Here is a 26,109-nt window from a genome sequence, read left to right as displayed (position 1 = left end):
AGGCTGGTTTCGAACTCCTGAGCTCAAACAATCCGCCCGCCTCGGCCTCCCAGAGAGCTAGGATTACAGGCGTGAGCCACCGCGCCCGGCCCATACAAACAATTTTTAAAGGAAAAACCCTTAAGAACCCAAAACCACCACCTAGCTTAGGGGTCAGCAAACTGCGATGAAAAGGCCAACCCTGACCTGCTACCTGTTCTTGTAAATAAAGCTTTGCTGGCACACAGCCACACCCATTAGTCTACCTACGGTAAACTACAAGGTCAGAGCCCTGTAGTTGCAACAAAGACAATATGGCCTGGAAAGCCATATTTACTTGACCCTTTACAGAAAAGTTTGATTCCTAACCTAGTTTAAGACAGAAAGCAATATTTTTCATGTCCCTTGTATGTCTCTTCCCAACTATGCTCTTCTCCCTCCTGTGAGGAAACCACTACCTAAATTTTGTGTCAGTCATTTCTTTTTTTTCTTTGTAGTTTGTATTTATCCATAAATGATATACCATTTAGTTTTTCTAACTTGAACTTCATATGAATAAAATCATCCTGTACAGTATATTCTTCTGTGACTTGTTTCTTTCCCTCAGCACTCTGTATTAGAGACACAATCCTGTTGGGAGTATAATTCATTTTTATTGATACAATATTCCATTGTATGACTATACCATGGTTTATCAGTTCCCTGTTTACAATCATGAGGACTATTTCCAGGATGAAAAAAACAAAAAACAAACCAAAAAAAATGATGCTGTGAACATTCATGTGCCTGTATCCCACTATATGTGACCAAGGGGTATATGGCCACACAAAAAATTCCATCTAGCAGTAGAATTGCTCAGTGATGGGCATTTGCAAATAATTTTGTACCACATACCCTTCAAACAGTGGTGATGAAATTCTCTAATACATCTCCAATACAACACTTGGCATTGTCAAACACCCAATTTTTGCAAACCTAGTATTCTAATCACTGTAGTTTTAATTTGCTTTTCTGTGATTACTAATGTGGTTGAGCATCTTTCCATATAGTTACTGCCCATTTGTATTTCTTCTGTGAGATGTCCATTCGTGCCTTCTGCTAATTTTTCTATTAATAGGCTCATTGTCTGCTTTTTAATTGTAGTAGTTCTTTATATATTTCCAATACTAATTGTCAGTGTTTTACATGGCAACTATCTCAGCTTGTGACTGTCTTTTCATTCACTGAATGGTATCTTTTAACGAACAAAAGTTCAGAATTTTAATCTTTTCCTTTATACAATGTATATCATCTTTAAATAAACCCCTTTCTACTCTGGGATCATCAGGGATTATTCTATTTTGTCTTCTAAATGTTTTTAAATTTTGCCTTTCAAAATTCCATTTGGAATTTAATTTTGTATGTGTACAAAAGAAATTCTCTTCCTTTTCTTCCCCATGTAGATAGGAAGTTTCTGAAAAGTCCACCTCTTCCCCATAGATTCTACAATGTCAACTCTATGGTATATAAAGAGCCCATGTACATATGGTCTGTTCCTGGGCTTTCTATTCTGTCAGTCTATTTGTGTATCCCTGTGCCACTACCAGTATCTTATTTACTACAGCTTTATAGAAAGTTTGATATCTGATAAAGCAAGCTTCCACAACCCATTCTTTTCCTTCAAGTTGTCTTGGCCCTTTCTTCAGCCTTTCCATATTAGTTTTAGAATCAGCTTGTTAGGTACTATGTAAAACTCCATTGGGATTTTGAATAAAATTTTATTCAATCTATAATCATTTTAGAATAAAATGACATCTTCAAGATATTGTCTTCCTATTCATGAACATGGTCGTGCCTTTTTCCATCTATTGGTGACTATAAGAGTTTCCCATCTTACTATGTTAATGTGTAAGTTATTAACACATTAAAGGATTTTCTAGTATTATCAACTTTACATTTCTGGAATTAATCCAACTTATTTATTATAAATTTTATTTTTTATACATTTGTTTACTATTTTAAGACTTTTACACCTACATTAATGAGTGACATTGGCTGATAATTTTTCTTTCTTGTACTGTCTCCTTGTGTTGTTGAATGTCAAGGTTATACAGGTATCACAAGAAAAGCTGGGTTGTATTCTCTCTTTGATCTAGACTCGTAAGGAGTCTAAGATTGAAATTATCTGTTCCTTGAGATATTTGATAAAAAAAAAATAGCTATAAAACAAGTTAGGCTGAATGTCTTATCTGGAAAAATATTTTAAAGAATTGATTCAATTTCTATAAATGACCTATTCAATTTTTCTATTTCTTCTTGTGTCAACTTTGGTAAATTATCTTCTTCTATCTATCTCGCGTTACTTTTCAAATACTGGCATGAAGTCAAAAAACAGTACTGCCTTACTATTTTTAAAATTTCTGTTGCATCTGTTCTTTGTCTTTGTAGATTTATTCCTTTATTTCATTTTAGTTTTGGGAAGGAGTAGAAATAACTTTGCATGTTTAATCTAAGACATTTTTGTGAACAAAATCACATAGAAGATACAATCTTCCTTATCGGTAAGATGGAGGTAATAACAGAACTCACCAAAGTTGTAGTAAAGACTAAATCAGTTAATATATGCAAAGTGCTTAGGATGGTACCTGGCACAGATTAAAGGGCTCAAAAATATCATTATTAGATTATAGAGAATTCAGTTCCACTGAGATGATGCCCTGATTTTGTTTGACTAAGGTTGATAATCCAAAGCAACAGTAACTAGCTATGGGCTAGACTCTTTCAAATGTACCCTCATTCCATTTGGTCTCATAAATAGGTGATGATAAATCAGGTTGGCAATATTCTTAATCTGAAACTCATTCTGGGTGTTCATGTCTTGAGATTATGAACAGCACTTATAATGTAAAATAAAATGCAAAACAAAAACAAGAGGTCTGCTATAGGTTGTTCTTACCTTGAGGTCAAGGGCTGTGTTTCTGTCACCTACTATGTGCTATACGTCTAGCACATAGCAGGCAACCAAAAAAAAATGTGAATTCTTAACAAGAAATCAATAACCAAAGAAATAAAATAATAAAGTTATGATGAAAACCTTAAGGAAAACTCTAATAGTTTCATAAGTTTTCATTATTAGGTGTTGTTTTTATTCATAGGTAAACACATAACTGATTTTATCCATTGGCCCCTCATTAGGGAACTCCTCACTATAAAAAGGTTTTTCTACCCTCTCTCAAAGAAGGATGCCTGTTAGGCATTCCAGTCCCAGGCGATTTTTGTAGGTAAGTTTTACGTAAAAAGAAAAACAACATCATCAACAAAAAACTGTGCAAAGATACTGAATTGTTTAGGGGGAAATATAGTGATGTCTGTGATTTACTTTGACATGCATCAAAAAATAAGATGGATTGATAGACGGTATGAAGGATGGATAGAAAGATAAACATGGGACAGAGCAACTGCAGGAAACTGTTACTGGCAGAATCTAGATGGAATTATATCAGCATTCACAGCAAAATGATTTCAACTTTCCATAAAGCTTGAGAATTTTCATAATAAGACATTAGGGAAAGTATAAACTATATTTAGCAAGTAAAAAGCTGAAATAAAAAGATATGAAAAATATTTATATTATAAATACAGCAAAAGTTATTACACTATATAAAGAGTTCATTCCAATTTATAAGAAAAACATCAAGATCCCTAATAAAATAAATGGCAAAAGACATTAACAAAATACAAATAGAAATAAACCCATGGAAAATGTTCAGTTACCTCTAACTGAAGAAATTAAAATTAAAGCAAACTGGAAATACCAATTTATATCTACTTTATTAGCAAAATTAAAACACCTGCACAAACACACACACACACACAATTCTAGCAAGACTGCAGTGAAACTGGTACAGTCATATACAGCTGACAGCATTTACTGCAGAAAGCAGAGCCTGTTTGGGAAGGAATCTGGCAGTCCTTTGATCTGGTGTCCCACTCTTAGAATATGGACTATATCAGTCAATAAATGTTCCCTACAGTATTACTTACTGAAGGATTAAACTATGAACAACCTAAATGGCCATAAAGAAAAGAAAGATTTAGTAAATGATGAAATATCAGTATAATGGAATATGGTACAGACATTTAAAAATGACAATAAAAGAAGCTTATGTAGAAATATGCAAAATGTTCATAACACATAATCAAATGGGAAGCTATAATTGATTGTGAGACTAAGAATAAATGAAATGTGTATTGGCACTGTAAAAAAACATGAATAATTAATGAAAATGACATGTTACCATATACAGGGATTGTGGCTGATTCCTTTTTCTAAATTTTCTTTAATCTTGCCGATCCATCTTTCAATTAAAATTAAATCACTGAGAAGTCCGTGTCAGGACTGTCTACTCACAGTGCTGAGTTTGCTGCAAATGATGAGGATCCGGCGTTCGTAGAGCATACTGGCGTACAGATGCAACATGTTGTTTACATCCACAGCCACAAAATATTCTGTCAGATTTCTCTAGGAGAAAGAAGAAGGCAAGGTTTGTGGCTTATTTTGTTTGTTCTCATTACAAACAGTATCTAATAAAAGCGTGAGAAACAGAAAATAATCAGAAAGCATACTTTCTTCTTCCCCTGTCCTGTGCTTTCTACCTGGGAGGCCAAATCCCATTCATGTATAAAATCATGAAATATAAAGTCGGAAGAGACCTTAGAGAGGAAGGAGCCTGAGCAATCACATCTTTGTGTGGTGATCGCAGTTTATGACACGAGGTGGCATACGGCACGACATCTGTCCTTCGTGTCAGGTGAGCAGAACAGGGATTCTATGATTTTACAAATGAGGAAACCAAGGCTCAGAGAGTTTTGCCAAGTTCCAACAGTCTAATAAGCAACAAAGACAGGACTGCCACTCGGATCTTTGGACCCCAGATCCTAGAACCTTTCCGACGTACTGTACCAGACGTCTAAGCAGAAGAAAGTACCCAGGGGGCCAGATGCTTCTGGCACAGAGCCTGTTTCTGTGCAGGAGATGCCACCCGCGAAGCCGGGTGTGCTCCTCTCCTGTCATCACTGCTGGTCCCCCCCGCCCCTCGCAGCTTACATTCGCTAAAACGCCTCAGCTGGAATTAAAGCAATTTCGAAGATTTACAATTTCCAGGTATTTCACTCAAAAGGGGAAAAAAAATTGGAGACAAACAGCAGCAAGTTGTGACAAAGCAGTGCTTTAACTAGCTTTTTTCCATAGCCCGGGTTTCATTCTTTTAATTAGTACTATAGATTGGCACTCTTCAGATTTCAGAAAAAATGTAATGTGTTTCATTTATACAATCTTTTCTATACCCACCTGACTTTAATCATACACATGAATATGCTAATTTCCTCAATGTTAACCTCAGCAAGGTTTTCAATGCCACACAATATAATCCTCCGAAAGTGCAAGGGGTGGGGAGGGGAGGAACGCTATTGCCAGGGGTTGTGGTTTATAATGATTAAAGATCTATAACCCATAAATTGAAGTAAACCGGGTGGATTTTACATGCAAAATAGCATAAAGTGCTTTTCAACAATATTACGGGCTGGGAATAAGAATGGGCACTTATCTTATGATTTATTATTGTTTGACTGGAGTACCCAGTTAACCGTCAACCTTTATAAATAAAGAGCAAGTGAATTAATAGCTCCATATACTGACTACCTATCGAGTGCCAGCCACTGTGCCAGACACTTCACACGTGTAATCTTATGCAATCTTCACAAAAATCCAACGAGGTATTATTCTTTCCAATATATAGATGAAGAAATTAAGTCTGGAGAGAGTAACTGGTGGAGTCAGATGTGACTCCACAGCCCACATACTTTTCCTTACACTAAACTGTCCCTCTTAAATACATCTACCACGTACAAAGCTTTACGTATATTATTTCACTCAATCGTGAAACCACTCCTTGAACTAGGTATTATCATCCCCATATAGAGACAAGAAAACAAGGGCACAGAGAAGCGATGTAACTTGACAAAGGTCACACGGTAAGTGGGTAAGACATGATTCGGTCCTGGGTGGGTCTGTTTCTAAACTTGTATACTTTTTTAATGCCACTCAAAATTGTGGGTAAAAATCATATTTGGCAAAAAAAGATCAAATATGCCTAAATAAAGGGGGCAGTTGTTGTGTTAAAAATTATCGTTACCTCAATTATTGAGCAATCCTTACGTGCCAGGCAATAGGTACTTGACCTGTGTTCTCTCTAATCTTCTCAACAACCCTGAGACAGGCATTATCATCTCCATTTTATAGATAGGAAAACAGGCTCAGGAAGGTTCAGTAGTCTTCTAAAGGTAACCCGGCTAGAAAGGGCAGAGCCAAGTTTCAAAACCAGGTCGCCTGAATCCAAAACTCACACTCTAACCACGACATCAACTTGCCTCTTAACAAACCCAGCGAAAAAACAAAACACACACGAAAGGCAGACTGAGGAAGTCAACCAGCATATCTTGCTCGGTGGACTGAGGAACGCTGAGCTAATGATGTCAGGGTGGGGTTTGTACCAAAGACTGTGACATGGCAGAGCTCTCCTCGCAAACAAAAATACGAGGCCCTTCGCTGAGCATTTCAGTAAAAGCTTAACTGCTGATGAATTACATGAATTTTTCTTTTAGGAGAGGATGGAAGTAAAAAGAAAATAGAAATGAGGAGCTTAAAGAAGGCCAGAAAGCCCATTAGCACTTTTGACAGATCCAAAGATAACTCTGAAGCCACCAAAACGTGGCCTCAAGAGTCTGCCAAGAAGCTTCACGCTGGGGAGAAATATGTTACACAGCTTGCCGTCCAAATAGGGAGACACAGCGTCAGAGACAAATCTTGCGCCTTATTTTGGTGGGAGAGAAAAAAAAAATCACAAGGATACTTTTGTGGATGGGGAAGGGAACATTTCTGAAATAAAAACACCATTTGAATGAGGCATGCCTCCCATCTCCAATCATGTTCTGAGGGACTCAGGTGCTTGTTCCAAAAACTCTACACAGGTATGTTAAAAAATATGTAACATTTAGCCAAATTCTCTCTAAACTGTCATGTACTTTTTTGGTATTTCTCATCCCATCTGTGCTGATTACCAAGATATTTGTGTCTAAACAGAAGCTGTCTTTCTTATCTGCTTCCTCCCCTGCCTCTTTCCTTCTGGGATGCCACCCGCCTGAGCGGGTGGGAGTGGGTGGAGTGCCAACAGCCCTGGGAACCTCGCTCAGCCGTGGGAGCACCTGTAGGGCAGAGCGGGGCCTTGGGAGCAGCTGTAGGGAGCGCCTGCCGTTCTCGCCCAGCCTCGGCTCAGAAGAAAACCCCTGGGAGACAGGGATCTCCCTCCCCCTGCCTTTAAGCACCCAGCAGCTTGTGCACCCCAAGCCTCAATTTCTCAGACCTGCCGTCCCTTTTCATATCCCCGGGCCTCTACTTCTGCCGCTCCCTCTGCCGAGAACGCTCTTCTCTTCCTTGAGGACAACCATTCGCTTTTTAAGACCCAGCTGGAATGTCACCTGCTCCTGCTCCTCAACTCATTAATTAAGCTCCCCTTTGTGCTTCCATGGCAATTTGTTCCTCTTATAATAACTCAGTTTGCTTTTGTTTTTGAGACAGGGCCTCACTCTGTTGCCTGGGCTCTATAGAGTGCAGTGGTGTCATCATAGCTCACTGCAAACTTCTGGGCGCAAGCAATCCTCCTACCTCACCCTCGCAAAGTTCTAGGATTACAGGTGTGAGCCACCACGCTTGGCCAATAATTCAGTTTTAAGTACGTTTTTGTCACTAGACTGAGGTCTCTTTGGGTAAAATTGCATATCCTATCATCTGGCATTTTGATGAAAGACTGAATGAGTGAGTGAAGGAAACGACTGAAGACTACTTCTCCTTAGGTCTAGTGTGAGTAGTGTGGTGCAGGAGGGACACACCAGCCTAGAAGAGGGACAAGGTGGTTTGTGAGGAAGAACATAGCATTTGGCTTCAGAAACCTGGCTTTGAGTCTGATGAAGTGATCAATTACTTAGTAATGGTGAAGGGCCCACAGAAAAAGAACTGATGCTGGAAACCGCACCAAGTCAGGTTAAATGGCTGGGGGCAGGGAAGGGAGGTAAAGGGGCAGCTTGCCGAGGTATCCGTGGCCACATTTATTAAAAAGGTAAACACATCAGTGGTTTGTTCACCAGGTAACCGAGGGGTGGAGGGCTGTACACAGAAACAGGTGCTCGTTTCATGACCAGGTCAGTCATATTTCTCCGACGGGTAAGAGCAGATCTTAGGAAAAGAGAAGGCTTCCATGGCACGCTGTCCCAGTCAAGACTGCAGCCAGAAGGCATCGTGAACTTGTATTTATAAAAGATATAAGGTATGCCACTCTCTCCCAGCACTTCGCTTCAGAGGACTAAGTCTTCAACCTCCCATTTCTGTCTCCTACAATCAGGCAATCAACACACCCTTATTGTACTCCTACTATGTGCCTGGCCCCATCCTGGGATCTGGGCCTGCAGAGATTAACTAAATGTGATTTCCATTTTCCAGAGCTTGGTCTGGGGTTCAGAGGGGCATCAAACCCAGAAACCCAGTATGTAAAGCATTGTGGTCCAGGCTACATTCCAGGGGTGGCTAAGAAAAGCCTTGTTTGGCTTGACGGATACTGGGGGGAAGGCTGGGGAAGACTTGACAGAGAAGATACTTCATCTGGGCCTCCCAACAGGGCTCCACTCGGTGGACCAGGGGAGAAGCATATTCCAGGCAGAGGCAGAGGCAGCAAGAGGAGCCCCAGGCAGGTGAGTAGCATGGAGGGCTGGGCAGTGTGGGGCAGGGGAGCTTGGTTCCCATCCTGTGTGAGCCTAGACTTTACCCCACAGGTGCAGAGCAGTGCTGAAGGATCATGACATGATCATACTTGTGTTTCAGGAGGATCTTCCTCGAGGCCCTGTGGCGGATGGGTAGGAGAGGGAAACAGGAGACAGAATAATCAGCTAACAGGCTGTTGCCATATTCCGTGAAAGGAAAATACATTAACAAACAATTCGGATGAAAGCTTTGGATATGGATGTGACAGATACCTGCAAAGTGGAATTACAGGACTTGACAATGAATTAGACTTGGGGAGGGAGGGAGGAAAAATTTCAGTGGCCCCCAGACTTCAGGTTCCTGTGCATCACACTTGCCTACTGGCCCACACAGTTTTTTAAAGGGAGAGTCCATTCATATATTAATAATAAAGGATAAATCCTCCTTCTAAAGACCTGTCATTCCTGTTAAACATGGTGTCCCTGGCGGCCTAGTGTCCTGGACTATAATGCCACCATAGAATCCTAAGTAACCACCCGCTTCATTCCCTGCCAATTACTTCTCCTGTGTGACTCACCTACTTGGAGAGGAAAACCTTGCTTAGAGGATGACGTCCCAGTTTCTGTGCTCAAAAGGTCCTAGTTTTCTTGGTGCCAGTATGTTTTTAGGCTTAAGGACATGCCTTTCCTACTCACGGAGTGTAAGCAACATTTCAGTTCCACATGCAGTTGTGTCCCCATGTGCGTCTGGCTCTCCACTGGCATTTGTTACGGCCCGCTCCGTAGGGCTGGGTAGCAGGGATACAAAGCTACCACTACTGGAAAGGAATGGAAAGCGCTCACATGTGAGGAAGGACTGGGGACAGAGCAGCCTGGAAATGCAGTTTCAGAAGAGCATGTGAGGACAGGCTCCTCAGCCTCTCCAGCCTGCCTTTCTCATCTCTACAAAGAAATGCTGGTGAAGGTCTCGTCCAGTGCGAACCCTCTGTGGCTTTAAATCCAGACAAAGAGGAGGAGAATGGCACCTGGTAAAACCCCATCCCCCCCAGGAGAAGTGCCATAATGGCTTCTCCCTTCTAGCTGTCCCTGCTGGCTCCTGGCCCGATCCAGGTGGCTGGGGACTTCAGGCTTGCTGTGATCCATGCCTGAGGTTATGAAGCGGGTGGGGGTGGGGAGTTGGAATGGGCTGGGAATGGGAGGGGATATAGTGGGGCTTAGAGAGAAAGCGTCTTAGGTTCAATACCTGAGGGAAATGAGATAATCCTCCAACCAAAGAACCGACTCTAAGCCGGGTACTCCTTGGAGCCTTCGAAACAGATGCTAGTCCGCCCCACTGTCTGTCGTTTCATTAGTCTTTGTGACTTCCTGCTCCATACATGGTACAGATGATAAAGACTTACTGTCTTGTGTCTGGAGGAGACTTCCAAGGCAAGAGGCTTGGTTTTGTCAATGGGTCTTGCTTTCTGAAATAACTCCTGTTCAAATTATTTTACCGTATATAAATTTTTAAACCCTCAACTGATCTTTTTTTAAAGAAGAATTTAGGTTACCTTAGTTGTATGGGATTCTTTAAAAGGAATTTAAAATTTGGATTCTAAAATAATCTGCCTACAAAAGAATCCACAAACTCATATAAGCAATCAAATCAGAGAAGTATATTATACGAAAGAAAGCAGAGTTTACCCAGAGGTCAACTTTTATCCCTTTGTGTGAATGAAAAAACCATTAGAATAAACAATTACCTGATAACTCTTAAGAGCAACAATGGAATTCTCTATAATCTCAGTTCTTGATAATAGGTCTTCTACTACCACCTCAACTTTGTTTATTTTTGGAAGTCATGATGAGTTCATAAATCTTTTCTATATCATGGTGCATCTTTTGACAAAGTGGAGTCTGGGCAATGTTATATGTAACTGTCCATTCTAAATGCTTTCCTCGCATCATTAACCACTTGGTATGACACCAGCCAGATAATTAAGACAGGTTTGCTTAATATTCCAAATGAAGGTCTATATGACCATCCATTAATCAAAAGTAAACTTCAAAACCTGGCTGCTACAAAAATCCCTTATATAGTCAGTTTACAATGTAACTATTACTACATATCTGTTCATGATCTGTGACTTTTTTTAAATGCAGGTCAACTGTTTGAAATTTATAAAGATTTATGCTCATTTAATTATTGCCTGCATAAAATTCACTCCTACATGTGTTATCTTGATAGACAGAGAAAACCCTGATGAGCAATTACATAGTGATAGTTTTTTGGTGAAAAGAAAGAAAATATTTTTACAAAGAAATTGTAGAAATAATGAGAATTAACTTCAACAGGGATCTGAAAGTGGAAAGAATTAATTTTTCATGTTTGCTTTTCATTAATGTCTTACAGACAAATGGGCCCAAAATCCAACTGAAAAGAACTGTTCTTTTTCCCTCTCCTGGGGGTGGCTGCGTGTTCATTCACTCATTCAGTCATTAATTCCATAAATATATATTGAATATCTATGGTGTTCTAGATATAGTGCTAATTACAAAGATACAGCGATTAAAAAATACTGATTCTTGTCCTTATGGAAGGAGAGATGACATTAACCAAACATTCACACAACGAATCGTATAACTTACACTTACGGTGAGTGATTTCTTAGATGGGTCTAGGGAGCCATGGAGCTGGACGACCCCCAGATCCAGCAGCACCTAAATGCTTGGGTCAGATTGACCTGATATGAATTCTGGTTTTAGCATTCACTGGTTGGGCAAGTTACTTTTCATCTCTGGGGATCATTTCCTCTTCAGAATAGAGATAACCACCATATCATAAGGCTGTTGTAAATATTTCATGACATAACAAACAGTACCTGATCTGACCCACAATGGGTGTTCAATAAATACTAGCTCCTTCCTTTCTTTTTTACATTAACCTTTCTCTGAAGCTGTCCAGAAGAACATGATTACCTGGTGACAAAATATTAGGTTCCATATCCCAAAGTCCATTTATCCTGTTCGTTCCTTATTCTCTTCAGTATGCTCCTTAAAGGAGACAAACGGTAAATGTTTCCAGAATCTCCCGGATTACAGGCACTGGAGTCCTGGACCCCATCTGCCGCACCAGTTCCAGGCTTCAGAAATTCTGGTGTCCACAAGGCCTGCTAAGAGACTTGTGGCTCCATAAAATATACACCCCATGAAAGGAGAAGTACTGAACTTCACAACCAAGAATGTCAGCAAAAACCTAGAAAATACAATGAGGTAATGTTCCTCAGTCCTCAGCCACAACTCAGACCACGAGAGGGGTTAAGACTAGAATGCTAGGAAATCTGAGGAAAGGAGAAGAAAAAAACCACCATAGAAAATAGCATCTCTGTCACACCAGGCATTATACTTGGAACTTCACATTTAACACTTCATTTGTTCCTCCCATTTTCCTTTCTTAGATAAGGACGCTGACGTTTAGAGAGTTTAAGTAAGTAGTCCGAGCTCCCAGGGTGGTCAGGCCCAGTGTCTGGCTGTCTCCAAAATTCATGTTCTTTCCACTACAGCAGAATGTAGTATTAACAACCCCACAGTTATTGCTTGTTTCAATTTGCAATGCAGCAACTTAATAATTTTAAATTAATCCTTGAAAAAAATCACCAAGAGATTAAAATGCAAATTTTAACATGGCTAGAGCTCAATAGTGATTTTACGTCAAAAATCACACAAATTGGTCCTACAAAAGTTTAGATTCTCCTTAGAGGAAAAGCTTTCCTGCTTCATTTTGTATTTGCTATATAAGAAATCATTTCTTTTCCTTTTTTTCTCATGAATACCACAAGTCAACTCTAGGGAGGCAGGGGGATGTAATGGAAACAAAATCTTACAAAGCTGGGTCACTACACCCCACTTATAAGCAGACCTTGAGCTTGTAACCTCAGGTCTTTGAGCTCTGGGCTCCCCATATGTAAAAGGGGGCTCATGCCTACCTCTCTCAGAGTGGCTGTAAGGATTATAATGGAATCATGTATGTTAGGAGTCTGGCAGATTGGTATTACTATTCTGCTTAGAAACAAACAAGGCTGCCTTTTACTGGTTTGCAAAGGAGGATTTAGGGGACAAAGAGGTCATATGCAGGGAGTTGCTTCATTAGTGGCAAAACCAGCAAAGGGAATGTGAATTCAAAAATGGCGGCGGCTGGAGAGGTGGCATGCAGTGCAGACAGGGAATTGGAGGTGAGGCTATGGAGAAGACAGTTTAAAAAAACTATTTCTAATCTCAATGATTGTGGTTTTGAAAATTAAGAAATTATCAGAACTTTCAAGTACCTTAAAATTAAGTGCTTAAGAAATTCTTGGTCTTTTAAAATAAAAAAGATGAACCTAACCTAGGCAACCATTTTTATCATAACATTAACTATAATAGAAAAACATTAGAAATAATCTAAATGTCTATTAGCAGGGAAAGCATACTTAAAACACAAGGGATTAAACATACATTTATCTTTTCTCTTTCCTGATGCCACTCTCCCAGAAAAAGGAAAAGAATTTTAAAAGGCATAAAAACCAAAGAACAGAAGAGACAGTAATGGAAGAGAGGTATCAAACTTTTAGAAGCCAAAACGCAGATGTTACTAAAACAGTGTTTTCTATCTAGGGCCATTTGTTCCCCAGAGGTTATCTGGCAACACCTGAAGACATTTTTGGTTGTCACAGCTGGAGGGGGTTGTGCTACCATCATACAGAGAATAGAGCCCACGAGTGTTACTAAACATCTATGGTGTATAAAACAGCCCTGCACAACAAAGAATTATCTGGCCCAAGATGCAGACAGTGCCGAGGGAGGTTGAAAGCTACCGTTGGGGTGCGTGGGCAGAGCACTAAACCATCATGCCCAACTCACACACAGAACTCCCAAAGGCTCGGGAACTAGAGATAGCCAGAACCTCTGAGGGCCAAGGGAAGGGCACAAACGAAAACAGGAATGATTTGATCCCAAGATTCTCCTCTACCCGCTCACTCAGCTAGTCGACTGGCTCTCCTGCACCCCTCCAGAGGCATATGTGTTTACTTTCTAGAGGAACTCAGTCAGAAAGGCCTGGGGTCACCCAGTCCAGCTGAGGACAGGCAATAAAGCATTAAATTGAAAAACGGGGGTTAAATGAAGTGATGCATACTAAATGTTGACACGCCATAACCCACCACTCCCACTCAGCTTCCAGAATGCTGGTAATATAGCACACATTGCCCAGGCAAGAGAAAATAGACTATTGCAAAAGAAAGATTCTGATATTGATATTTGAGTCCCCCCCCCACCCCCACCACAAATAGCTACCCTAGTTCCGGGCTTCAGAGATTCTGAGCCATCCCCCACAATAAAGCCCACCAGGTACCAAACCCCATTCATGAACACAGATGCTCCAGTCAGCTTTGTAGTGCCTCACTCCTAAATATCACAGGCAGCCTTCGAGCCATTTGGGGAAAGCCTCTACCATAGAAGACAGAACAAAAGAAACAGAGGATAGGAATATTGGGCAAGAAGACAATGAAGAGAGAAGAATAATTTTTAAAACCTATAAGTAATAGTCTCACAGATGCGGAAAAATATTAAAATTATGATGGAAGAAATAAGAAATTCAAAAGGGTGGAAAGATCATTTGAAGAAAGTAGAGGGAAAACTAAAAGAGAAAGATGGAAAATAGGAGACAAAACCAAGAAAATGAGAGGATCAATACAAGAGACTAAACATTCTACCTTAGAGGCCCCATAGAAAGAAAAGAGAAAAATACAGATTTTTTTTCAAAGAAATAATGTGAGAAAATCTCTCAGCTGGAAAGATCATGAATTTCCAGATTGAATGAGACTACCAAGTGCCCAGTACAATACATGAAAACAAGCCCATAGCACGGCACATCACTGTGTAATTTCCAGATAGTAGAAGACATAAATCAAGGATAGTTAAACAAAAATAAATAATAGGAATCGAAATGGCTGAGACCTCTTAGTTGCAATAGGAAAACTAAAAGTCAGTAGAGAAATTCTGAAGGGTGATTTCCAACCTGGAATTCCATACCCAGTCAAACTATCAAGTTATTTTCAGTCATGCAAAGTTTTAAAATGTTGCCTCCAACATAATATTTTCTCAGGAAACTACTGAAGATATTTCACCAAAATGAGGAAATAATACCAAGAAGAAAAGATGTGAAATCAAAGAACTCTCATATGACAAAAAGTTGTATAAGAAAGGAAATATAATCAACTACCTGTTTCAGCATGCTCATTAAAATGTAAACATTAACTATTGATTTAATGTAAAAATTTTCTAAAGATATAGCAAGAATGAGAGAGGGGAAATATGGGAGTGAAAGTTAATTTGTGTGTATGTGTTTTTCTAGGAGAGGAGGGATCAGAGGTGGTAAAAGACCTAAACTCTCATCTTCCATAGGAAAATCAAGAGGTAACATCTGAAACACACACAAAAAAATTAAGATAAAGCAATATGAACATGTTATTTAAAAATTTGGAAGCAAATGCTACAACTGCTAAAAACTTGAAAGTAGCTGCCTCTGGAGAGTGAGAAGTATGGATAACTTGGAAACTGCTGGTTTTCACAACAACTATGTAGTACTACATAGCCATTAATATGCATTACTTTCATAAGAATAAAAAACCATTGAGTAAAAATATCACTAAAAAGGATGAAAGAGGTAGGTATGAACAGTTTTTAGAATACATTAAACCAAAATAGTGTGTTGCTAAACTATGAATAATATCACATTTATGCTTTTTAAAAAATCTATAACACACACAGGTAACTGCACATATAGCACTAAATTCACAAAGAAAGGTCTGGAAGGATACTCATCAAACTCTAGAGGGAGAGTGGGATTAGACGTGAGGGAGAGATGGTGGTAATGGGGCCTTTGATTTTTGTTCTATACGTGCTTCTGTATTGTTTAAATTTTTTTTACAATAAAGTATCTATAAATATTTTTTAATGACACAGGTAAATGTTCATAATATATTGTTACCAAAAAAAGCAGCTATAAAGGTACGAATTTGCTATGATCCCTATTGTGTGTTTTTAAAAATGTAGCTTCTAAATTAAAAAAAATAATAAATCAAAAGAACACCTTTGTCTCAAACAAAATATTACTCAACCCCCAATTTAAGCAGTAGAAATTAACCTGCTCTGAATAAAAGAGGAGCAGGGATCCAGTGCTCTGACCAGGTAAACATCTCTCTCCCCAAGGCCTTCCACGGCTCCCAAGGCAACCGCAGGGTTCCTGGCAGCACAGTTTGAAAACGACTACTATCATAAAGAGGAAGGAAAGAAAAATCTCCTAACAGGACTTTCTCTGAGATGGGGGATTATGAGTGATTTTTCTTTTCTTTTGTATGATACACATACAAACATACTTTTTCTATGGATTTGGAACGGTTTAAGTAATAATTATCTGTTCCCTGAACATACCTGTATAACCACCTAAACCTGATATATTTGTAGGGGTGAGAGTAGAGATTGCAACAGAGCTTTTCAAGTTATTTTTCTATATTCACATTGCCTATTTCTTAGGCTGACTTTAATCATTTGTATTTTTCTAGAGAGTTTTTTATTTTCATAATTTTCAAATTTATTGAATAAGTTTAAGATTTCATTCTTTTCAAAAATTCAGTTTTTAAAACATTATTTTTCAACTTTCTGGCCCAAGGTGGCTTCCTCTGCAATTATGGGGACATTTTTTACTTCTATTATCCTTTCAATGGAATTTTTTCAGAAGTGAAAGGTAAAAATCATGGGCTCAAAGTATAGGATAGTATGTAAGAATTCAGTCTCAAGAATCAGAAAGATCAATGTTTAAATTCTGCTTCTATCATTTCTTTGCTGTAGCACCTTGAATATGTTACTTAAATTCTCAAGGCTTCTGTTTTCTAATACAACAGAATAATTATGGTAGTTATCACCTAAGCTTGTTAACAGAGGTAAATAGGAAAATGCAGGTAAAGCACCGACTGTATCATTTGACAAGCAGTAGTACTCAATAAACATTAGTTATCATTGTTAAAACGGGAACACTGGTCTGAATTTTTTATCACTTACTGTCAAACAAAACGGAAGCAACATTTTCCACTACAGCCTGATCATATAGATAATAAACTTTATGGATATGCTTGACAATCCCAATTTATTAAGACTGTTATCTAATCACAAGAATACAACCTAACTTCATTAATTACATTTGATTACTCAACGTTTGTAATCTGTCTGTTCTACAGACAACACTTAGAAAAATTTCCTTTCAGTAAATCTATAGAACAAATATGTCACTTATTGTGAACAAATGTATCACTTATTATAGTACTTTTAAAAACTAATCAAGTACTCAAGTATACACCCAAAAGAACTGAAAGCAGGGACTCAAACGGGTATTTGTACACCAATGTTCAAAGCAGTATTATTCACAATAGCTCAAAGGTGAAAACAACCCAAGTGTCTATGGAAGGATGAATATATTAATATAAGCAAAATGTGATACAGACAATGGAATATTATTCAGCCTTAAAAAAGGAAGGCTATTCTGACACATGCTTCAACATGGATGAACTCTGAAGGCATTATGCTAAGTGAAATAGTTTAGACACAAAAGGACTATGTATGATTTTACTAGTCTGAGGTACTTCATTGAGAGTAGTCAAATTCATAGAGACAGAAAATAGAATGGTGGTTGCCAAGGGTTGAGGAGAGAGGGCAACATGGAATCAGTTTTGCAAGATAAAAAGAGCTCTGGACATTGATTACACAATAATATGAATGTATTTAAAACTACTGAATTGTACACTTAAAAAGGGTTAAGATGGTACATTTAATGTTATGTGTATTTTGAAAAGTCATCAAGTGCCTAAGTGGTAGCTTTTCTTTATTTGATTCTATATAGTACAATTTATAATCCTAGGACAACACTTTGAAAATGTGTCATAAGGCTAGACTAGATATGTCATTCAGCTTGTTCAGAGGGTAGACATTACGCTTCTGCTCTCTCACACTCCAGTTCACTGTGTGCTAAGTCCTGAAGAGGTAGGGATGGGGGTACTCACACTTTATCTACTTTGCAAATATTCTCCATTTGTTTTTGGTTTTATACTGCATTTTTCTTTTAACATTTGTTTTGCTTTTATGGTGAATTCTGTTTAAAAATTAGTTAAAATTTTTATAATATTTTAAAGCATATCTTTTTATTTTTAAAAAAGTAGAAAACAGAAGAATAAAAATTTAACTTTTTCTTCCCAAGTACTCACATTCTCAGGTATGCTGGGAAGTTCTCTGGTATCAGGCACAGTAAAATAAGAATGCTGGAAAAGAAAAGCAAAAGCTATTTATTTTTGCTAAAATGTATAACAAGCACATTACCCAGAATTCAGGTAAATGACTGGAAGATATTTCCTTACTCAGATGAGCAAACACAGTTTCACTCATAGGAAATATTCATGGACCACTTTCTTTGGATAATGTTGGATTAAACCAGATGCATTTTAAAATCATCAGTTTGGCAGATGGAGTTCTTTTCTATGAGAGATGAACTTCTTTGGGAGATACAAAGGAAGAGCTCAAAAAGGTTAAAAGTTAAATTCCCATATGATGTTTGTAGGTTTCTGAACACACGAAAGCTATAGGTTTCATAATTTATTGTTCAATGAGGCAACTAGATCCTAGGGACAAAATATCACTAGATTCAGTCAACGATGGCTTTTACCAACCAAACCTGTCATTTCCTTTCAGCATCTGAGATTATATCCATCTACAAACTGTGGCCAAAATCTGCCCCAAAGGCCTAAGTGATGTTAAGAACAGCTCCAGATGAAGGACCGCTACTCTGAGACCATCGCAGATGGTTAACAGCGGAGAAATCCTGTCCACTAAGCACACTCTGTGAATAAACCTCCTGACATCCACTGGGATCTCCAGTGAAGGGAGTTGGAGTCTAAATGGAGCTGAAAAATCAACCTCTTCAAAGAACTTTCAATGCGGCATCTCTATGTATGTAATAAGCATGTGTCCCTGAGTTAAATGACAACACGCTGAACTGATGACACCTCCTCCACTGTTTGAAAGACTCAGAGGACAATGGCAAGCAGGAATAGAAAAAGCCTGATGCTGGCCAATTAAAGATGGGATTGTGCAAAGGCCAGGAAAGGTCACATGCAGAGAAGGCCAGCTTAGCCATGGCCTAAGTTCAAACCTGGACCTCCAAGTGACATTTCAGGAAGTCCCCCTCTCCTATTCTTGGGTAATTACAAAATAAGTAGGTCTCTGGAAGAATGAGTTGTATAGGTTTTCTGAAATGAAAGGTCCTGGGACAACTGTAATAATGACAATAACAACAATAATAGCATGAGCTACCCGTCTAATATTTAATAGATATTTATTGAATACCTGCTATATGGAAGGCATTATGTCGGGTAATTTATAAATATTTTCTATAACTAATTTCAAGATAGATATTATTTGCAGATTACAAATGGGTAAATTAATGCTCGGTGAGGTAGTCAGTCTAAGGTCTCACAGGAGTAGGTGGTAGAACTAGGACTGAAACCAGGTCTGTATAACTAGAGCTGTGCTCTTTCCACTACAACAGACTGTTATGCCTGTGCTTTTTATGTGCAAATTACAGCTAAAGGAACTTGGATTAAAATAATAAACCAAAAAATAAAAAACAAAAAAATTCATTAAAAAAGTAACTTTAAAAAGAAAAACCTTCTGCAATGCATTATTCCAAAATCTGTGTGTATGCCAAAATATTACCTATGAAGCTTTACAATAGAGATGGTATAGCATGGAAACTAGTAAAGAATTCAATTTAACAATGAAGATTAAAATAGAAAAGTTAAATACAAGGTTCACGTTTGACTCCATGAGTTATTGGCTTCTACACCAACAGCTAGAAGGAAGTTTTAGGAAATACTCAGTAACAGATGTCCACATGGAGATGGAGTCACCAAGGAATGGTTTGGTGCAGTGAGAGAGAACAAACTCAGACCACAGTCGGCCACTTAATAGCTATGTGCGCTTAGCAACTTCGTTTAATAGCACAGAAACTCAGCTTTTGAATCTGTAAACGGGAATTATAATATCTACTTCAAAACTGTTGTGAAGAATGTTATATATATGAAATGCCTAGCACGCAATGATATTTTAATATAAAATTATTGTTGTTCTCAACTGCTAGTGTATGTTTCTGTTTTTCTCAATCGACTGTATCAGACACATAGAAATATTCTCTCGCAGAGAGTGACTGAAGAGACAAAGTCCACTTTTGCCATTTTATCAACTTTTCAGGATTTACAACCTAGAGGAGACTAGTCCTTCGAAATCAAAAACACAATATGGAGAGAGGAATTCCTAATGAACGGGAAATAAAAAATACGTCTTTACGAATGAAATGGATTGTAAATGGTGAACCACTGCGATTCCAAAACCAAGTAGTCCCCAGGCTGTCCTTTGAGATTCTGTCTTGCTCCATCGCCCATGAAATGCTGGGGACCAAGGGAGGTCAGAAACATTCCTAGAAACCACTGGCATGAAACAGCTGCACCACCCCAGCAGTTCCTCCTGCCCCTGACATGGCTTGTCCTTGAGGCCTGGCAGGCATGCTGCCTGTGCAGCCATTCAGGGGAAGGAGTGGCCCTTCCTCCTCGGCAGCTGGTGACCCAGCTGGGCTACTCCACAGCTACCTGTCGGATGTCATTACAGACTGAAGCGGTGAGATCAAGCTGCTTAGGAAAAGGGACAGAGACAAAGGCAGAGTTGTTTAGCTATACAGCAATGACGAGGGCAGGTTTCAAGCTGATTTGTTCATCTTTTTCAGTCTCCCCTCCCTCACGAGGATTTTTGTAGCAAGGTTTCTTTCCTTCCTACATTCTATTAAAATGAGCAAAAACCTCTGTAAATTCATGTGTGTTTGTTGGTTTGTTCCTTTCCTCCCTCTCTTTCAACACACACGGCACAGGAGAAAACTTAGGCTCTGAAGTTAGCTCTGGGTTTGAAAACTCAAATCTTATCACTTATTAACCACCTTGGATGGGCAAGTGCCTTTTCGTCTCTACATCTCATCCATGAAATGGGAATGTTAGTATCTATTTAGTAGAGTTGTTCTGAACACAAAAGATACGTTTTCAGTATAAATTAGGAACTTGATAAAATAGATCTATTATTAGTTATTGGTAGCAACACTGCTTTCAATTTTATCATCATTCTGAAAAACCTATAAGAAAAATTAATTTTCTTTAGGAGGGCAGATTCCTTTCGAACCACTGAATACCAACACTGTACCTCGTCCTAACGAAGGTGAAAAGACAATACTTTTTAAACTACAACACAGGGGAAATAGCGCCTGGATAATAATCAATACCTAGCCAAAGGGAGTCTGTCTGAGAATTCTGATGCAGGCAGTGACAAGGGTTTGACCTAGGAAATTAGAGAATTCCACTAACTGAAATATGGAAAAGATTCCCTATGCCTCTTTTGACACCTTATCTGACAGATGAGGAAATTGAAGCCCACAAGGTTAAAGGTCTTGATTAAGGTCACTCAGGTCATTGGCAAGACGACAACTGGGATTGAAATCTCCCAGTTGGTAGTTCAGAGGATTTTCCACCCCAGCCCACTGCAGAACATGTAGTCTATATTTAAAAGCATCCAAAGAAACTATTACTGTGAGCTGGCAACAACACTAAGCACTCTCCCTCTCTGTCCTCAAGGGACACACAGTCCAGGGAGGGAGATAGGAAAACGGAACATTCCAATGTGGTGTAACTCAGTACTGCAAAGTGTGCAAGATGCTTGGGGCAAAGGAGACAATCTTTGCTAAGCCTGTGAGGTGTCAAGGGAGGATTTTTCTGGAAATAAAATCAGAGTTGAGTTCTGAAGGATGAACATGTGTTATCCTGGCAAACAGGGGAGAGGAGGCAACGTTGAAGGCTGAGGGTGCAGAATGGGCTTCAGCAGAGGGAGGTGCATGGCAGTGCTGGGGGGCAAAGGGTGACACAGGGAGCCTAGGACAGGGACTGACGAGCAGGCAGGGGCCCGCTGTCCTATTCCAGCCTACCACCTGTGATCCGGGAGACGCTCATAATGGGATGACAGTCAGAAAGGGTCCGGGGGACATCTGGGACCTGTCCATTCTTCATGGAATCTCAAAGAAAGGAAGAAATTCAACTCCCTGGCCTGCCTTGAGCCCATAGGTTTCAGTATTCAGGGGTAGGGGTGGGAGAGGTGCAGATGACAAAAGCCAATCCTGTTTGGCTAACTCCCTCCTCCTGTTAATGATGACATGCTTTCTGAGTGATGGCTAATATTCTGCCCCACTTACCACGCTGAGATGAACAGACACTCCTGGGTCAGGGATGGGAAGTTTGTGCAGAGTTTCAAGAAGCTCATTCCACTGATTTTCCTGAAAGAAATAAAAGGCCTAAGTAACAAAAGCAAGGCTGAGCCGTCAGTAAGACACCTGCAGGGAGGTCTGGGCACATATGAGTGAGGGGCCGGGCAGACGCTGGCCCCAGTACAGAAATAGGTTTGATATTCAAGGAGGGTTGGACAAAAGACGCTGTGTATGCCTCAAACATAAGAGTCAAATAGATCCTCCCACACCAAGTTTGACATTTTCTACTCAGTGAGACACCTACCATGACCGCCTTTTATGGATCACATACCATAAGCTCTCAGCAAATCTATCCCCTCAACTCCATAGCAACAACTTTTAAATGCAAACAATCCTAGCTTACAGGGCGGGGGTGGTTGAGAGAAATAACGATGACACTATAGATCTTGTCTTCGTCATCATTACCCTCAATTAATTTTATTGAGTGTTTACTGGTACACGCGGCAGCCTCCAATTACGGAAAGTTAGAAATAAACTAAGTTAGAAATGAACAGCATGCAATTTAGGATGGTGGCTGTGCATTCTAATTAGTAAAACTGAGCAACATAATGACATACAAAGCAGTACAAATTATTCGATTGAAAATGGATTCACCTCTAAAATGCTCAAAAGAACACTGCTCACAGAATTATCTAAAGGCATTTCTCCCACCCTGTGGAATTCTTTGTGCTAATATAATAGTAATAAGTTTACATTCGTATCCATGTGTTACCTATTTGATCCTCCCAACTACCCCGCTTTACAGCTGTGAACACTGAGGCTCTGAAAAGTGAAGCAACTTGTCTCCAATCAGCCAGTTAGTAAGTTGCAGAGTGTGGGGGCGGGGCACGTGAGGGGAGCTTTTAGGTGAAATGCAGGTTTTGTGTGTTCAAGCCCAGAGCCCTCTTGGCCTCACGACAGCTGTCTTTGGTAGTGAACTTAAGAGAGGAAAAGGAGGATGAGCCCAGTCTACAAGTTTGTTTCAATCTGAACTCTGACAAATCAAACAAGCTCCTCACAGAGGAAAGAGATGAATTTATGGGTGTGTGTGTACGTGTGTTTAGTTTTGCTCTGAAACAATCTCAGACTTACAGAACAGTTGTAGAAACAGTTCAAAAAAACCTTTTTTTCTTTCCTGAACTATTTGAGAATGAGTTGCCAAGATTATGTCCCACTGTCCATAGATACAAGCAAGGACGTTCTCCTAAACAACCACAATTAATCATTGCTGTAGTTTGAATATGTCCCCTAAAAGTTCATGTGTTGAAATTTTAATCGCCATTCTAACAGTATTACGAGACAGGACATTAAAGAGGTAATTAGATCACAAGGGCTCTGTCCTCATGAATAGATTAATGCCATTATCATGAGAGTAGCTCCCGATAAAAGGATGAGTTGGGCCCTATCGTCTCTCTGTCTGAGTACTGTCCTCCATGTATGACACAGCCAGAAGCCCTCACCAGATGCCAGCACCATGCTCTTGGACTTCCCAGCCTCCAGAACTGTGAGCCGCATAAATCTCTTTTCTTTACAAATTGCCCAGTCTGTGGTATTTTCTTATAGCAGCAGAAAACAAACTAAGACAATTATAATGATCAGGAAATTAACACTGATGCAGCATTACCATCTAACCCTCAGATCCCATCAAGTTTTGCCAGCGATGCCAATAATATCCTTGACAGCAAATGCTGCAGTTCAGAATTACAAGTTGCGTTTAGTAGTTATGATTCTCTAGTCTTCCAAAGTCTGGACTAGCTCCTCAGTCTTTCGGAGATTTGTATGACTTTGGTAGTGAGACCACCCATTTTGTAGCATGACTCTCAACTGTCTGATATTTTCTCACGATTTAGATTTCAGTCTGTCTCTTTATTGATGATGTTTGCTTTCATTTGATTAATTCATCTGATGTCTTTACTGTGAGGTTACTCTTTCCCTTTGTGTTAAATAAGTATTTTGTTGAACGATATTTTACGTCAATATCTCATTCCTTAAACTTTCAATTTATCAACTTATTTATTTGATAAGTGGGAGCCCCCTTGCCCCTTTAAGCTGATTTTTGTGTCTTTCTGACATGTCCCCATCATGTTTTGGGCACTTCCTTACTTTTTGGCTCAAAAGATAGTTCAGATTTGACTTATACTTTTCCTGCCCCAGCCCTGGGAATCAGGTATTTCTTCAACGATCCTTTTAATGGAGAATGGTATTTAGAAACCACGATATGGGCACCAGGTGAGCTCATCGCTCTGTGGTATTGCTGATGCCAGGCGCTTTCAGCGGATAGAACCAGGGAATATAATGGATCTGCAACCAGCACTTTACAGGTCTGTATCTATCTGCACATATTAAAAGCCATGGGTTCACACCGGTGGCTCCAATTCCAATCCAATATAGGAATCATTCTAGTTTTCTCCCTGTACATATTTGTGACTATATTCTATAAAAGTGAAAAATCTTGCCATTTTTTGAATCTACTTACTTACTTGTATGGAACCACTTTTCTGTTGCTGCCCCTGCCTCCTTCCCCACCCAGCTGCCCTCCTTGGCACTGACATCCAGGGCTGGGCTCCCCCATCCACCCCCTCACATGAATGCCTGCCCCACCTCAGAATCCAGCGCCTCAGCGCTGGGCCTCTTCTGCTGCCCCTTCCCAAGGGGATCCCTCTAGATCCCACTTGAGTTCCGACATCCCGTGCTGAGCTGCCACCACCACCCTCGTGCATGAACATCCTCTTCATCTCCCTCAGGCTCCAACACCCTGAGCCAGGCTGCTCCCTGGCGAGATGTCCCCCTTGCCCCTTTATCCCTTCCACATGGATGCCCTCAGTGCCCCACGATAACCATGCCAGGCCCATGACCCAAACAGACACCCTCATCATGTCTCTCACCTTGGTCTCCCACACTCTGTGCTGAGACGTCAGTCTCAGTGTCTCTTACACGTGTGTGCATACATGTGCACATACACAGCCTGCCTTGCCCTACCTTCCCAATGACTTTTGGATGGGAGAAGGTTTTTTTGTTGGTGGTGGGGGGACTGTTTTTTAATAAAAACTCTTTCCTCCTATTCTAATCTGGTGAACAATGCCTTGCAAACAATTAAGCCAGTTGCAGGCAGATTCCCTATCATCCATGTCCTAATTCCTTTAACCAAAAGAAACTTAATAAAAAGAGTCCTGAGTTCAGAGGAAACAACTCCAACTAAAACACGTTCCTAATCTCAGTGTCTAACACCTCCAAGGGGCAGGGTCCTTGCTGGAGCAATGGTCCAGAGAAAAGGTTCACCAGTTTTACAGGGTAATAATCTAGTCTCCCCTGTGCTTCGGTTGTACCTGCCCAACCTTCCTGAATCACAAGACATGTTTTAAAAAGCGTACTAAGTTCTTTGGGTAATTTTTTTTTTTTTTTTGACTGACTGGAGCGTATGGAGGAAAATAAATGTGAGTCAATCTCCAATTCAAAAACTGTTAAAAGCCTACGTGTTATACAATTGTATTTATTAAAGACATCTTTCAAATTTGAGTGAAAACCTGAATGTTTGACTAAAGATAACTGTGAATCAGAAATCAATGAGCAGACCCAAGGTGACCTCCCAACTCACTCATCAAAGAGGAAATCACTTCTTTTATGCCAGAATTTCCTGATGTCTAAGCTTCTTTTCAGAGTGAGGGTAGTGATCAAGGGAGCCATTTCTATTAGTTACTCCTTCCATTTACTGTGACCTCTGGAATACATTTGCCAGGAGTAAATCTATCTCTAAAAAGAGATTTATCCATTATACACACATTTGCTACCTTTCCCCTAAAGCGTGTTCCAGGAGACGCTGCTACCTCAGAATGTTAGTATCTGTCATGGAATACAAAGGGTTTGGGGCCCAAATGAGCTGGGAGACACTAACAGGTTTCTCCACTGCAGGACTTCTCAGAGCCTACATTATATGAACCTTAGAGAGG

At 39.7% G+C, this 26,109-nt stretch overlaps 1 protein-coding gene across 1 annotated transcript in view; it reads right to left on the bottom strand.

Annotated features, from left to right (window-relative positions):
* The window catches only part of DENND1A (DENN/MADD domain containing 1A), a 567,888-nt gene that overhangs the window by 260,643 nt on the left and 281,136 nt on the right, over positions 1 to 26,109 (bottom strand). Inside the window, exons 7-9 of the mRNA XM_012664446.1 lie at positions 22,112 to 22,192; positions 18,042 to 18,095; positions 4,370 to 4,480 (exon numbers count right to left, since the gene is read on the bottom strand). Coding sequence (XP_012519900.1) covers positions 4,370 to 4,480; positions 18,042 to 18,095; positions 22,112 to 22,192 — 246 coding nt within the window. The remainder of the gene's footprint in view (positions 1 to 4,369; positions 4,481 to 18,041; positions 18,096 to 22,111; positions 22,193 to 26,109) is intronic.

Source organism: Propithecus coquereli, unplaced genomic scaffold, assembly GCF_000956105.1.
Source record: "Propithecus coquereli isolate 6110/MARCELLA unplaced genomic scaffold, Pcoq_1.0 Scaffold89, whole genome shotgun sequence".
Classification (NCBI taxonomy): domain Eukaryota; kingdom Metazoa; phylum Chordata; class Mammalia; order Primates; family Indriidae; genus Propithecus; species Propithecus coquereli.
This window is presented reverse-complemented; position numbering and strand designations above follow the sequence as displayed.